We start from the raw sequence: 14,707 nt of genomic DNA, 5'->3' as shown, positions 1-14,707 counted from the left end.
TCCCTCGGGACCTCAAGCGTGGGAGCCCCGGCCCCGCGCGGCTCCCTCTCGGCGCCCCGCGCCGTCCTTCCTTCCTTCGCCCGGACGGACGCACTTCCGGCGGATGTTGGGGGGGCAAGCCCGGAAACGGAAGTGAGCGGCGGGGCCGGCTGACCGTTAAGGGGAGAGCTTCTGTACGCCGAGCGAGTCGAAAATGGTGAGTGAGACACCCCCCACCCCCACCGCGGGCGACCCGAGTGGCCGGCGGGCTCGGGTCGGTAGCCGCAGGAGCAGCCCGCCGCCTCCCTGCCTGTCGCGCCGGCGGCGGCGGGAGGAGAAGGCCGGCCTCTCCCGCCATGATCTGTCGAGTCACGGGGTTCAGGGGTACTCGTGGCCGTCTGGGCCGGGCTCCGGCGCTGGTGCCGGGAGCCTAGCCTCGGCTTCCTCCTCTCTTCACCTCATCTTCTCTGTTCTCACCCCCTAGGTCCTCCAGCCGACCCCGACCTCGGTCCCTTCCTGGAGTCGGCGCCGAGCTGGCAAGGGCAAACCCGAAAGTTGCAGCGGTCTTGGGGTGGGGACACCGCCCGTTAGCCCTCCTCCGAGGGGCGAACCCTTGGGAGTCGTGTCCCCCAAACTCCTCACCCGCCCCCCGACCCTCGGAACCGCCTGGATAAACAAACCCACAACTATGGGTCGGCTTTCCATCACTCTGCTTTTACTTTGCCAACATTTTGGGGAGTTTGTAGCATGCCAGGCGTTCGAGGGGGTAAAATTAGATACTTGTTACTCCCCGTGTGTTAACGTTGTTAGTGGAGTCCTCCCCCTCCCCCGCCCCTTCTCTTTTTTTCCACTTTTTAGCTTAAAAACGTTTGATATTTGGGGGAGATGTCCTGAATCGTCATTGCCCCGTGACTCTTAATACCAGTCCAAATCTAGAAAGCTTCTGTTGGTGAATGGGCTTCTCTTGTAGCTCAGTAGGTAGAGAATCTGCCTGCAGTGCAGGAGACCCGGGTTCGATCCCTGGGTCGGGAAGATCCCCTAGAGAAGGGAATGGCAACCCACTCCAGTATCCTTGCCTAGAAAATCAAATGGACATAAGAGCCTCGTGGACTGCAAGTCCATGGGGTTTCGAAGAAGAGTTGGGCGTGGCTGAGCGACTAACACTTAATTCTGTTGGCAATACTGCTGAACATAGAAAAGAGGTTTTCTAAACCCTCAGAGGGACTTCCCTGGTGGGCCAGTGGTTAAGACTCTTGGTGTTACCCATGTCGGGGGGCGGGGGTTCTTCCATCCCTGGTTAGGGAACTAGATCCCATATGCCGCAACTAAGAGTTTGCAGGGTGCAACTAAAGATCCCACATGCTGCAACTAAGAGCTGGCACAGCTAAATAAAAATTTAAAAGACACACTGAAATAACTAGTGTTAACTTTTCATAGATTTGCTCCCCTCTGCTACTCTTTTAGAAACATCATGTACTGATCCTGATATTTTACAGAAGGGAATTGGCAAAGTGATAACGGGTAGAACTCAGAGATCACAACCCCCCTTTTCTTTGTGCCTAGAAGAGACTTTTCTTGTGTCACTCTACAATAAAGCAGTCTGGGAGGAGGAGAACTGTGCATGTAGGAAATAACGTTTGGGAAGGTACAGTCATACAACTCTAGTCCTGTAAGGAGTTCGGATACCTGGAAGGATGAGTAGGCAGGGCTGGAGAGGTTCTGTGCCTTCATCACAGGCACCTGTTAGGTTAGTGACAGACACTAGATTCCAACTTCTTTTTGTAATTAACCGTGACTTCTGTTCAGGGGAGTTGAAACCTGTTGTGCAGGTTCTTGAGTTCCAGGCTTTGGGCCTTGGACAGTGTTTTTCAGACAAGGCATTGACCAAGCAGTGAAAGATTTTTTGTTTGTTTTTTGGTTTCTCCAGCTTTGTTGGAGGAGATTGCATGTCAAGCAGACTTTGCTGTGTAGAACTGGAAAATTTGGAAGAGTCTACAGGCAGCAAGACCCAGTAGAGTGCTCTTAAAGTTATCCAGGTGTGAGAGCCTGGACTCCGGTAGTAGATTAGAGAAACCCTGGACAGACTGCAGCACCTGATCCTAGTGAAATGCACGAATTGAAGTAAAACAACAATTTAAAAAGCTAATTTTCCAGAGTAGTTTCTCCTAGAAGAGTATAGACTAAATACCAAACTGCTTGTAGCTTTTTGACATTTTTCTTCAGGATTGCAAGGATGTTGTATTTAGCACCAGATGGTTTAAACTCAGCATCTTGTGTTTTACCTGTTGTAATGTTTGTTACGTTTTTATTATGCATATTTATTCTCTCTTCATTAGACTAAGCCCTAGATACCAGATATGTATCTTCAGCATCTAGTAGAGTACCTGCCACATAGTAGATATAAATATTTGGTAATTAAATTACAGTGTAAATGAGTAGGGTGACAATACACAAGTACCAAATATACTGTGAATCTTAGCTTTTTGTTTCTTTTTATTTAGGCCAACCTGATTAAGTGTGTTTATTTTTCACAGGTAGCACCCTCTTAAAGGAACCAAACACTTTCTGAGATTCCCTTTTTTCTTTAGCTTCTGTGACCACTCTCTTCTAGCTCTTCTGTCCATTCTTAATTCCATTTTCCTTGTTCTTTGTCCTTAAGGAATGGTATCCCCCAGGATTCTGTCCTCAACTTTTTTCATTCTGTGCTCATCATTCCAACGTAAAGGAGGGATGTTCCCAGTAAAAGTAAATCTGATCATGATCATGTGCTCAATTTCAGAACAAAATCTGAACTTCTTTGCATATTTAAGCCTTTTCATTTTTCCTTTTTGCCAGCCTTTCTTTCTGCCCTACTCAGACATATAGTTAGCTGATCATCTCAAACTACTTGTGGCTTGTTCATTTATATTTTTATACCTTTACCCATGTTCTTTTTTTCCTGGAATGCCTTTCAGTCTGAGAGCACTCAGCTATCAGGAATCCTTCCTGCCCCAAATTCCAGATTATTCACTGAACCTTGTGCAACCCTCTAAGTGATGCTGAGGCTCATAGTAATGGCCTAGACTGTAGTCTCTTAGAGGGCAGAGACTTTATCTTTTCTCTGATGCTTAAACAGTATTTTTACATAGAGGTTCAGTGTGAGTTAACATTTTTTTAATATATAATAGTGTTTTTTATTTGTGTTGTAGAATGCCAGAGGACTTGGATCTCAGCTAAAGGACAGTATTCCAGTTACTGAGCTGTCAGCAAGTGGACCTTTTGAAAGTCATGATCTTCTTCGAAAAGGGTATGTAGGGGAGTTGTGACTTTGTTATAATATGTGAATTATTTTTCACAATATTCTTTAGATCTTTGAAGAATAAATGAGCTAATCCCTGGAAGATACTGAGACCAATATGTGACATTAGTAAGCATTAAGTAAGTCTTAGCTGCTCTTGTTTTTCATTTCTAGTTATAGCACAGTTATACCCCTTCCCTTGATTTCCTTTATGTTTTTATATGTTTAGGTCTCATTTTCTAGTACTGGTCCTTTTTCTTGGCAGTTGGTTTTTTCTGTTTAGTCAAATATCCTCCCCACTGTGTACATACTGTGTTGTTTTGAATTTTATATTTACTTAGAAGATATTTAGTCATAGAATGTCATTCTAATATTGGTCTCCGGAAGCAGACATAATGCCTCATTGTCGTTCCATTTTGTAGTGAAAGATGCAGTATATTGCCTTCGGAATTTGAGATATAATTTGATTTATAGTATAGTCAAATTCATAAGCTAACCAGTAACCGAGTCCTGATGATTTGGTTTTGGGTTTTGATCTGTTCCCCCCACCCCTGCTACATATACACGAAATGCTCCTTTTTCTTCTCAGATTGTAAGATTACCATGAGCAGGACCATTTTCAAATTCCACTTAAGGGTAATGCTTTGTACAAAGACAGTATTGATAAATACTGATGTTACAGGATTTCTGAAGTTTCTTTCAGCTCTTAAATCCTGGCTTGGAGAATAAGATGGTGATGTTTATATAGAGAGAGTGGTAGAGATCCGTGGCCTGGTTCTAGCTGTGTATCACCTAATACAGTACTTGTATATAGTAGGTAGTTGGTAAATCTCAAACATGTTTTTCAGTGTGTGTTTATCAAAAATATATTAACTATTGAATATGCATTAGCTGTGAACAGGAGAGATGTAGATATTTTATGTAATAAAAGAATCACATCATCAGAGTAATAGTAGTACACACACTATTGAGTTTCTTCCAGATATAGAGCATCACTTAGCACCATTTTTTGGAGGGTTCTCTCCAGTTTATTGAATTCTTGACCTCCAGGATCTATAATAGATATATTTACAACAATATATAGAATACTTGATTTTTTTCCCTCTTAGTGTAGTTCTGTGAATTATATATGTTTTAATTCCCACAATTACCACCACAGTCAGTATATAGAATAGTTTGTTCATCCCCTTCAAGCTCCCTGTGCCATTTCATTGTATGACAGCACTGATAGATAATTTTGAGCTCTAGGTATTGAGTGATCTGTAACTTCCCTCTTAAATGTTTATTTTCAGTTTTTCTTGTGTGAAAAATGAACTTCTGCCCAGTCATCCTCTTGAATTATCAGAAAAAAATGTAAGTATGTTACCTGTGGTTTTATTTTTTACCCTCTAGTAGAAAAATGCTGTTAGTAATACATGATTAAGACAATTCTGGCATTGAGCATTTGAGTATGAAGAGCATGAAACCTTGTTTTCAGTATCCTTATGGAATAGGCTTTGATTCACTAAAGCTTCCTTTCTACACCTTTTTGTCTTTTTTATGGACATTTCTAGAGGTTGGTCCACCTCTCCATTCCTGTCATAACATTTCCTCACTTGGTGATCTTTTTTTTTCTTTTATATTTTCTCCCTGCCATTTTTGCTGTTGATCTCCAAGCCCATCCCTCCCGCCTTGGATCTTTTTTTCAAGCCCTTCATCTCCAAGTTACTGCTAGGCACAGGATGTACACAGATGGGTATGACATCATCCCCATCCTTTAGGGGCTGAAAATTTAATGGGAAGATAAGCAGTGGATTGGGACTGGCTGAAGCGCTGTAGAGGACCACGGATGGAGCAGCCAACCTATGGAAGGCTTTCTAGAAGCGGGGACACTTGAACAGTTTTAGACCTGTATTAGTCAGATAGATAGGTGGAGAAAGTCACTCCCAAAGGTGGTAGGACGTGTACAGATGTCCTGAAGACCACCTAGAGGGTCTGTGTATGTATGTGTCACATGGACGTTAGTGCTCGCTGTTTTGAAAGCAGAATGTCACATTTTAAATTATGTGATTAAAAAAAAAAAAATTATGTGTTGTCTTCGTAGTACCAGCTCAACCAAGATAAGATGAACTTCTCCACACTGAGAAACATCCAGGGTCTTTTTGCACCACTAAAACTGCAGATGGAATTCAAGGCAGTGCAGCAGGTGGGTTTCCGGCTGTCAGTTTGCATGCCTCCCATCTGTGTGCTGAATTGATTGGGAGGAGTCTTCTCTCTGGTAAAAGCTGTACAAACCTCACCTTCTCTTCTTCCCTGCTGCCTCTCCTACTTTCCCCCTGTTAGGATATGACCTCCATTCCTACTTCATAGAGAAAAACAGCTTTGAAATGGGAAACACCTTCGATTAGAGGCTCAGTGTCTGGATATTTACAGGCATCCACTTTTATATTTCTCTCCTCTTGGGGAGTTACTTTGAATTTATAGTGCCTCCAGGAATATCCAAGTGGAGGTGTCTAGTGGGCAGGTTGTATATCGCTGAGTACACATGTTGCTCAGGAAGAAAATGTCCTTCCAGGTGTTTAAGAACTGTCCCCCATCTATGCTGTAGATTCTCTCATATCACACTGCATTGATTCCAGTGACTGCCGGATAGCTAACAAAGAAGAGAAAAATGAAAAATTCGGTTTGGCTGCATTAAAGTTTGTTGAGTATGTGCCAGTGACTGCCATTCTTTATAGCACACTGTGCTGCAGGTGTGAGGGAAAGGTGCTACTGGCCTGTGTCACAGGTACTGAAACAGGGTGAGACAGGTCAGATAACTAGGCAAGGCCGTAAGATTGGTGAGTACTGAAAGCAGTGTTTGAACCCAGAGTTTGAACCTCTGACTCTCTAGTCCATGCTTTCGGCACTGTACTTAGGTACTGGTCTGCAGTATAAGTGAAAGTCGCTCAATTGTGTCCAACTCTTTGTGACCCCATGGACTATACAGACCATGGAATTCTCCAGGCCAGAATATTGGAGTGGGTAGCCTTTCCCTTCTCCAGGGGATCTTCCCAACCCAGGGATCAAACCCAGGTCTCCTGCATTACAGGCGGATTCTTTACCAGCTGAGCCACAAGTATATGTATTTAATAATTGGAAAATGTAGATAGCATTAGTTCAGAATGGCATTGTAGCTTTTAAAAGCCCACAGATGACTTTGATCTTCATCTCTAGTTATCACTACTGTTTTAAAGGGTCATGAGTTGTATTTGTGCTATGAGCACAGAACAACATACAAAATGAATGATCAGTTTATTAAGTGAAGAAATGCTCTCAGTGCATTTCTTCAGGAATTTGATTGTCCCATGTTTTTAGAAACAAAACATGATATTAGACTCAATGATTTTGTGTTTCATCACATGGTATGCCTTGGTTTTCCTGGTCAGATGCAGAACCCCCAAATAATGTGTGGACCTGATGGGATTATTAGGTATTAGTAAAAGCTTTCAATTTCAGTGTCTCTATTTTGAATAAGGTTATGAAGAATTAAAAATTTGGGTCTAAAATATGGGCTTAACATTCCTCCCCCCCCATTAAATTGATATTTTATTTAGTTCGTGAATTTTGCAAATTATGAAGACACTGAAATGTGATCATGTATGTTTTTTTCTCTTTACTATTTCTAAGTTTGCTCTTTTATACTTTTCCTAAAGGTTCAGCGTCTTCCATTTCTTCCAAGCTCAAACCTTTCACTGGATATTTTGAGGGGTAACGATGAGACTATTGGATTTGAAGATATTCTTAATGGTAAGTGTCATTCCACACCTTTTTCTGGAGCCCCAGTAATATGCAAGGCAACAACAGCAAACGAAACCTACAGTGTCTTTGTCGTCATGTAGCTTGTAGTTGATTAAATTCACTTGTGTTTATTCACTGAAATAAGATAAAATTTAATGATAATAACTGTTCTTTAACTGGTTTTAAAAGTGAAAGATGTCTATGGAGTTCTGAGATTATAGTCATTTCAGTCAACCATTGACAGTCATTGATTTCATGTCCTGAGGATAAAGTCTGATGTGTGACTACAGTATGGTATTCTTAAGGCAGCTTAATCAAAGATTGTTGTTGCAGTATTCAGAACATTTGTGGGATATGACTGGCTTTAAAAACATCTAGATCTATGGCTAATTCATATTAATGTATGACAAAACCCACTGAAAAATTAAAAAAAAAAAATAAAGATACAACAGTAGAATCAAAAAAATAAAAATAAAAACATCTAGAAAAAAATAAAAGTTTTCTTCAAAAATACCCTCCTTGTCCTCCTAGATGTGTTTCTGTATATGGCGAATACTAATGAAGAAAAAAATTTTAACAAGTTTCTCTGGATGATTGTATGATGTTTGAGGTCAATGACTTAATTGAGATCATGTAGCATCCTGTTTTTTTCTGGTTCTGAGGAAAGAGAGCAAATACAGTTCTGTCCAGTATCGCCTGTGCTCATTCTCCAGCAGTTAAGGAGATACAGAAAAACGAAGCAGAATTAAATTATACTAGTTTTGCTTGGCTGCCAGTGTTTGGTAAGGAAGTGCTGTGGACACAGCAGAAGTCTCATGAGCCTCTTCTGTGAGGGCACTTTTTGAGTGCAGGAAACCTTGGATGTCTAAGCTTTTACATTTAGACCTCATTTAAAACAAGTAAGGTGAACAGCTAGGCCTTGCCTTAGCTGTTTCTTCTGCTTAGAATACTTTCCCCTCACTTCTCAAGTCCCAGTTTAAATGCCACTCCTTCACAGAGGCCTTCCTTGACTGCTCAGTGTAACGTGCCCCCAGTCACCCTGTCACCTTACTTTATTTCTTTGCATATCACTCTTCTGGTGTTTTCTTGTTTCTTATTTGTTTTCCCAACTTAAATACAGGCCCCAGGAGAGCCGGGGACTTTGTCTTGTTCACTCTTGTGTCCCCCGGACCTCCTAAGGTGCCTGGCTGAGTGAGGAAAGCTCTGGCTTACCACATTCTCCTCATCACCTTTAATACAGAAGGAATTTTAAAGTCTACAGTGAGGAAGTACTGTGTTAATCTAAGTGCAACATGAAGACTCTTAAGCTGGGATGAAAATCCGTACATTTTTTTGAAGTGTTGGAGGTGATGAAGGTTTTGCTTGCCTGCTCATCAGGGAAGTGCTTGGCCCACGAGAATCTGCATGCTGTATTATAAGGAAGGGAAGAGATGATGAGACTTTTCCCTAATGCTGAATGTGGCCTTCCATTTACTCCCTTCCTGTCACTTGAAGATGAGGAAACGGAGACTGACCAAGGTGTCTCTTCCCGCCTGGGAGGACCCTCCATGGGCTGGGGCCTTGCTCACCAGCATAGGGTGTGCAGTCTTCTCGGGCAAGTGTTTTATTAAATCAAAAGGCTTAGAAAAGCAGAGTTTCAAGGAAAGTTGGCATTATGTAAATGAGGATATTCTTTGTTTAAAAATTGAGAACATTATAGCCAAGACTCATGATTAATTACCCCAACCCATCTCCCTCCTTCCCTCCCTATTTGGCTGCTGCTTTTAGTTAGTGGGTGTCCTTCCAGACTTTTCACATAAAATCAGAAGATACTAGGCATTGCTTAGTATTTATCTTTTAACACAGTTGGTTTCGTACTGTGTGTATCTTACAGGAGGTATGCTGCATCAGTACCTGTGTTGAGGGATGCATACTTTTCTCTCATTAACATGAAGCACTGCTGTAGCAGACACCTTTGTTCTTTGTATTCCTGTATAAACATACTTATTGGGTTTTGGATGCCCGTTGTATACATAGTCCTCTACTCTGTTAATAATTGTAGCAAACTCTTGTATATGTAACCATTTATTAATAATTATAACAGTTATCAGCTGTTGTTGAGGCTACTACATTGTGTGACAAGTGACCAGAGTCAGGATTTCTAAACTGATAATGACACAGTCATCTCCAGTCTCAGGAGGTCCAGTGAGGAAATATCCAAATTGATTTGTTATTCTTGATAATCATTATTCTAATGATTATTTATTTTAATAAACTGATTTTACAGTTTAATTCATTAGGTATCTATTCTCTTTGGAGGAGTAAAAAAGAAAACGCTTTGTTTATAGGAAACTTACTTTTGGTATTCATTTTTAGAATTCTTAGGTGCATTATCACAGTTAAAGTAAGACTTTTGTCTGACTCATCAATACAGACAAGAGAGAAGATTCCTAAGGTTTTTTTAGTCTAGGATTCTGGTTTGTGTATATATGTGTTTGCAATATAGCACAGAATGATAGAGATGAAATTGTAAATTATTAGGATTGCTTAATCTCTTAGCGATTGTTCCTAGACTCAACTTAGAAGCCACTGGAAGATTTAAGAACTTTGAAACATGAGAACTTTTTCAAGCTGTATTTTCTTTTAAAATCAACTGAATTGAGGTATAGTTGACATACAATGGAATGCATCCATTTTACAGTGTCCAGTCTGAATTCTAGTAAACGTGTGCAGCTGTGAAACTGTCTCCTCAATCAAGATATAAAATGTTTTCATCATCCCCCAAAAGTTTCCTTGGTCCATTTGCAGTCAGCTCCCCCAGCCTTGGCCCCAGGCAGCCAGCGGTATATTTTCTGTCTTTTTATATTTGCTTTGCCTAATTTAAGTTTTCATGTGAGTAGAATCAGAGAATTTATCTTTTTTTGAGAACCTTTTACATGTTTATATTTGTTTCTTTTCAGACCCATCACAAAGTGAGCTGATGGGAGAACCGCATTTGATGGTTGAACATAAACTTGGCCTGCTGTAATGCCGTGTGCTGTTCATGGAAGTGGAGGGACTGCGTCTTGTTTATAGTTGTCTTTTTCCTATAGTTTGATGTGCACAACATTAAAAGTACTAACACGTGAGAATTGTTGCCTAAATATCTGTGATCATTTGAAATTATTTGGGTCATTGTTTTATGTGATAATTGAAAACACTCAAGGGAGTTGGTTTTAAAACTTATTTATATGAAAGCACCAGCTTTCTAGAGAAGGTCTTTAAAAAAAAGTTACTAATTAATACTATAAAACTATGCACAGGTTCCAAATAAGCCTATTTTCTAGTTATTCCATAAATTTAATTTTGAGTAGTTTTGAGCCTGCAACCTTTATAGTAGCATCTTTCAGAAGAAACATCTATAATCGATTTCAGTGGCAACATTTCAAAGTAAGGACAGAACAAGACTTAGATTTTACTTTGTTTCAATATAGTCCATTAATGCTCATAAGAATAACACTTGCTTTGTTGATGCTACTTTAGAGTTACAGCTATATTCTTTGATTCTTTCAGGTTTTTGATTTTGGTCTTATCTTTAAAGTGAAAACTTAAAACAACCAGGAGATGTCAGTTTTAAACTCTAGTACTGCATAGATTTATGTATTACTAGATGCTTAAATTTAAAAACATAGAGCATTCATGTACATACACATGCTATCCATGAACAAATTCCATAATAGTTTGTTTAAAAATAAACCTTCCCTATAGTGGTTTGTTCTTAAATAAGGTATTTTTTATGAACCTAGTTTACAGAAATTAAAGATTATCTGTTTCTCAGGAACATTTTTATTGTGTGAGTCACTGATTTATGACTGAAGGCAGTGTTCCCCTCCACTCTGGGAGGTGAGGGCGGGTCATTGAACAACATCAGTGGAAGGTTTGGGTTGTACCACTTGGGGAAAGGGTTTCCAGCTGGCATCTGGTGCTTGGAGCCCAGGGATACTACTGAATATTGTAGAGTAAAAACTGCTCCTGACTGTCGAGATCAAGCGTAAAACTGTTTGCCAGCACAGTCTTTGCCGTTCCACTTTACACTTAAATTATGAGAAAATATAGAAATAATGAAGGTTCACTTGTTTCTAAATGTGTTCTCTCTCAGCTAGTTGTTAACAAAAAGTTGGAGATTTTTATACTTTAGTTGAAGAATCTTAGATACCTTTCCTGACCAGTAGAGGGTACTATGAAATTAATGAACACAGTCTAAATGGTGAAGCTGATGTTTTAAATACAGAAATGGACGTGATTAGTGCCTATTGTCTGAAGGTCTTTTTGCTTCCTCCCCGCTGCCCCCCACCCCTTCCCTCTTTAACCTTCTTTGTGTTTGTGCCAATGATCCTTATCCCTGGGTGTGTGTAAAATCACCTGGAAGTTTTAGGGGAAAGTGTTCGTATCAGTCTGAATCTCAATCCCAGTAGGACAAGTCTGAGGTGGATCCCAGGAAGTCTGCTTACCTTTGAAAAGCTCTCTGATTTATATGCTTGCTTTCCTTTCTTTGCTTGTTTTTGCCTTTATATTAATGACATTTGTCAGCACTAATTAAGTCTTCTGCTGTACCCCAGTGCTGAAGTAATTGCTACTATTTCTTAGTCTCTGCAGTCCATAGTTTTTATCTGGAGTTGGGACAATTTGGGTTCCTTCATAACAGTAAAGTGCAGGTTCCTCTGAGTTAAGTTTGTTTAGGTGTCAGGCTCTTCAGTTAGGCTTTTTTTTTCCCCAGATGCTGTGATTTTTCTTAAAGAATCAGTTTAGTATTTGAGGAGTCAGAGTTACTTCACAGGTTGCTGCCTGATTAAAATCAATTTTATTAACACTAAAATGATAAAATTCATAATAAAAGATATAAACATACTTAATGAGACTATGAGACTAGAATGTAGTTCTGTGTTATATTTTAAAATATATGTGAATAAAGGAACTTGGAGGTTTTACTGTCTCAAAGTGTTGGGTGGATTGGCAAACAGTTGAGCTGTGTTTGGCACATTGCAGGGTGGCTCTTCCAGTGAACACACCTCTTCACACCTATCCTTGTACAAAATATGTGTGACAGGCCGATCACTTTTTATCAGTGTTTCTTTTTGCACTGGTTATAATCCGTCTTTCACGAGTAGACATAAATATAACCAGTGCTTTCATGCATTTTGTCATTACTTGGAATGTAGACATTGCAAGAATGTAAAAGACAGCCTGAACAAGTAGATTACTTTCGAAACAGACAATATAGTGTATAATCTTTTACTGGAATCTGCAATTGGGTGAATCTAAGTTTAACAAAGCTATGACTTGTTCTAATAAAGCAAAACCAAAACTGTGATACTTCATTGAACTTATTTAGCTCATGATTTCAGAATGAAATTCAGGTTCCTTCATGTACCATAAATCCTTAATTAAGAACCTGTACTTTGGTTTGAGAGGTAACCAAGATGGCAGAGTACAGAGACCCTGAATGTACTTCCCATGGACATGCCAGAATTACAACTGTTTACAGAACAAGTATCTATGAAAACAACCTGAAGAATAACAGAAAAGATTTCCCACAAGTAAAAACATGAGGCGTGAGTCAGGTAGGAGGGACAGAGATACAGTAGAGTCAGGACCCACACCCAGAGGTTGGTGAGGAAATGGGAGGAACATCACAATTATAGAGATCCTCCCCAGGGAGTGAAGAGTATGCACCCATCAGACCTTCCAGTATGGGACACCCACACCAGGAAAACAAGCCCCCAGAACATCCGGCTTTGAAAACCAGTGGGGCTTATGTTCAGAAGAGCCAGAGGGCTATAGGAAACAGACTTTTCTCTTACAGGGTATATACAACCCAGTGTAGATGTCAATTTGAAAGGACTCTGGTCAGGCCTGCTTGCTGATCTTGGATCCAGGGAGGCAGGAGGCAGCTGGGACTCCCCCTGGGCATGGAGATGCTGGCACTTTGGAGAACTTGCTCTGTCATGATAATACCAGCGTTGGCAGCCACTATTTGGAATTCTCACAGCCTGTTGGTGCCAGGGGCTTGACCCCACCTACCAGTGGGCCAGCAGCACCCCTGCGCCCACCTGGGTCAAACATCCAACCACGTGGTAGGCCTACCCTGCCTTTCAGCGGGTACAACTCATTGAACAAGGCACAGCCTCAAAACCAAACGGGCCAGGGGCCAGCCCCACCTGCCAGCGAACCTACAGTAGTCAGTCTTGCCACAAGAGAAGAGCGCATACAGCCCACATAGGGACAACCTGGAGCACAGAGCTCTGTGGCCAGAAAGGAGTGTGCGGGGCCCACAGGACATCAGCAACATAGGTTCACCTCCAAGATTAGGGAAGGAGCTGACGGATCCAACAGAAATAAACAGAATTGGGCAAAATGAGACAGGAATGTGTTCCAAGTGAAGGAATGAGACATAACTTTAGAAAAAGAATGAAATGAAGTGGACATATACAATCTCCCTGATACAGAGTTCAAGGTAATGACCTTAAAGATACAGACTGGGGAGAAGAACTGATAAGCATAGTGAGATTTTCAGCAAAGCATTAGAAAATATAAAGAAAGAACGAGATAGAGCTGAAGAAAACTAACAATAAATACTCTAGAAGGAATCATCAGTAGATTAGATGATACAAAGGAATAGATCAGAGATCTGGAAGGCAGAGCAGTGGAAATAACCAAAAACTGAACAGAAAGAGTTTTTAAAAATCGATGACAGTTTAACAAGACCTCTGAGGCAATATCAAACATGCTAACATTTGCATTACAGCAGTACCAGGAGAAAAGAGAGAACTTATTTGCCGGGAGCCAGCACACGAGATCCCACCTATGACAAGATCATGAAAAGAAGACCTGACAAGCAAGGCAGATCAGGACTTCAGGGATTTCGAAAAGCTGCCTCGGCGCTCACCTTAAAGATTGATATCTGTCTTTCTGATGCTTGCTGTGTTTTTGCTCTTAATGTGCTGAGGTTGTGCAGGGGAAACTATTGTTAATATAGTTAAAGATTTAGAAAAATAAGAGTTTAGCCCTAGTGTGGAAACAATAAGAAAATTGTTAACTTTAACCAGGAGTGCTAAACAGGGGCTGCCTCACCAGAGCCTTAGAGTGTTTGTCTGGTAAACCTTTTAGATAAATTTAACTGACAACTTCTGCAAAAGGACTGACCTTTGTGTTAACAGGATTGAATTTCTACTTTATTGCAACCTGCTGTGCCATGAGACTGCAACTTCTCTGTTTTCTGTTAAAGGCAAAATGAAACATTGAAGAATAGATTACAGAAAACAGCTTTGCATTCACCTAGGTCATAAGATGTCAATAGGCCCCATGGCCAGAAGATAATGTACAAGACTCTCAAAAACAAAGAAGTGTGCAGAAAACACTCTGGTTTAATGAAGGACAAGCTGATGTAATGTTAAACTATCTTCCCCTTAAAGATATACTAAATTAAAATATAAAAGCTACGGTAAAAAATAAAGCACTGCCAGACCCTGCTGCACACCCCCAGTCTGGTCTCTCTCTCTCTCTCTCTCTCTCTCTCTCTCTCTCGCCGATGCTGTTCATCCTGAGGGTACCCCTGGATCCTGTTGAGGCTGGACCCTGGCACTTATTTGAAGAAAAAAAAAGATAACAACTTTCCTAACCTGGGAAAGAAACAGACATCCAGGTCTAAGAAGCACAGAGTCAGTTGTAATAAAC

General features: G+C 40.7%; 1 protein-coding gene across 1 annotated transcript; it reads left to right on the top strand.

Annotated features, from left to right (window-relative positions):
* The first annotated feature begins 74 nt into the window (after positions 1–74).
* POMP (proteasome maturation protein) lies at positions 75–10,814 on the top strand. The gene is made up of 6 exons (XM_065901618.1): positions 75–196; positions 3,168–3,265; positions 4,549–4,609; positions 5,340–5,441; positions 6,931–7,024; positions 9,955–10,814. The coding sequence occupies exons 1-6, from the start codon at positions 194–196 to the stop codon at positions 10,020–10,022; spliced, it is 426 nt and encodes a 141-aa protein (XP_065757690.1). The 5' UTR covers positions 75–193; the 3' UTR covers positions 10,023–10,814.
* Positions 10,815–14,707: the final 3,893 nt, after the last annotated feature.

The sequence above is a fragment of the Muntiacus reevesi genome, chromosome 11 (genome assembly GCF_963930625.1).
Source record: "Muntiacus reevesi chromosome 11, mMunRee1.1, whole genome shotgun sequence".
NCBI classification, from domain to species: domain Eukaryota; kingdom Metazoa; phylum Chordata; class Mammalia; order Artiodactyla; family Cervidae; genus Muntiacus; species Muntiacus reevesi.
Note: the sequence above shows the minus strand (reverse complement) of the source record. Positions and strands in the feature narration are given on the sequence as shown.

What these genes read in the sequence shown, in the direction of transcription:
- POMP (XM_065901618.1), top strand. An exon ending in CATGATCTTCTTCGAAAAGG is followed by an intron (nt 3,266 to 4,548) that starts GTATGTAGGGGA and finishes GTTTATTTTCAG; the next exon opens with TTTTTCTTGTGTGAAAAATG. An exon ending in ATTTGAAGATATTCTTAATG is followed by an intron (nt 7,025 to 9,954) that starts GTAAGTGTCATT and finishes GTTTCTTTTCAG; the next exon opens with ACCCATCACAAAGTGAGCTG.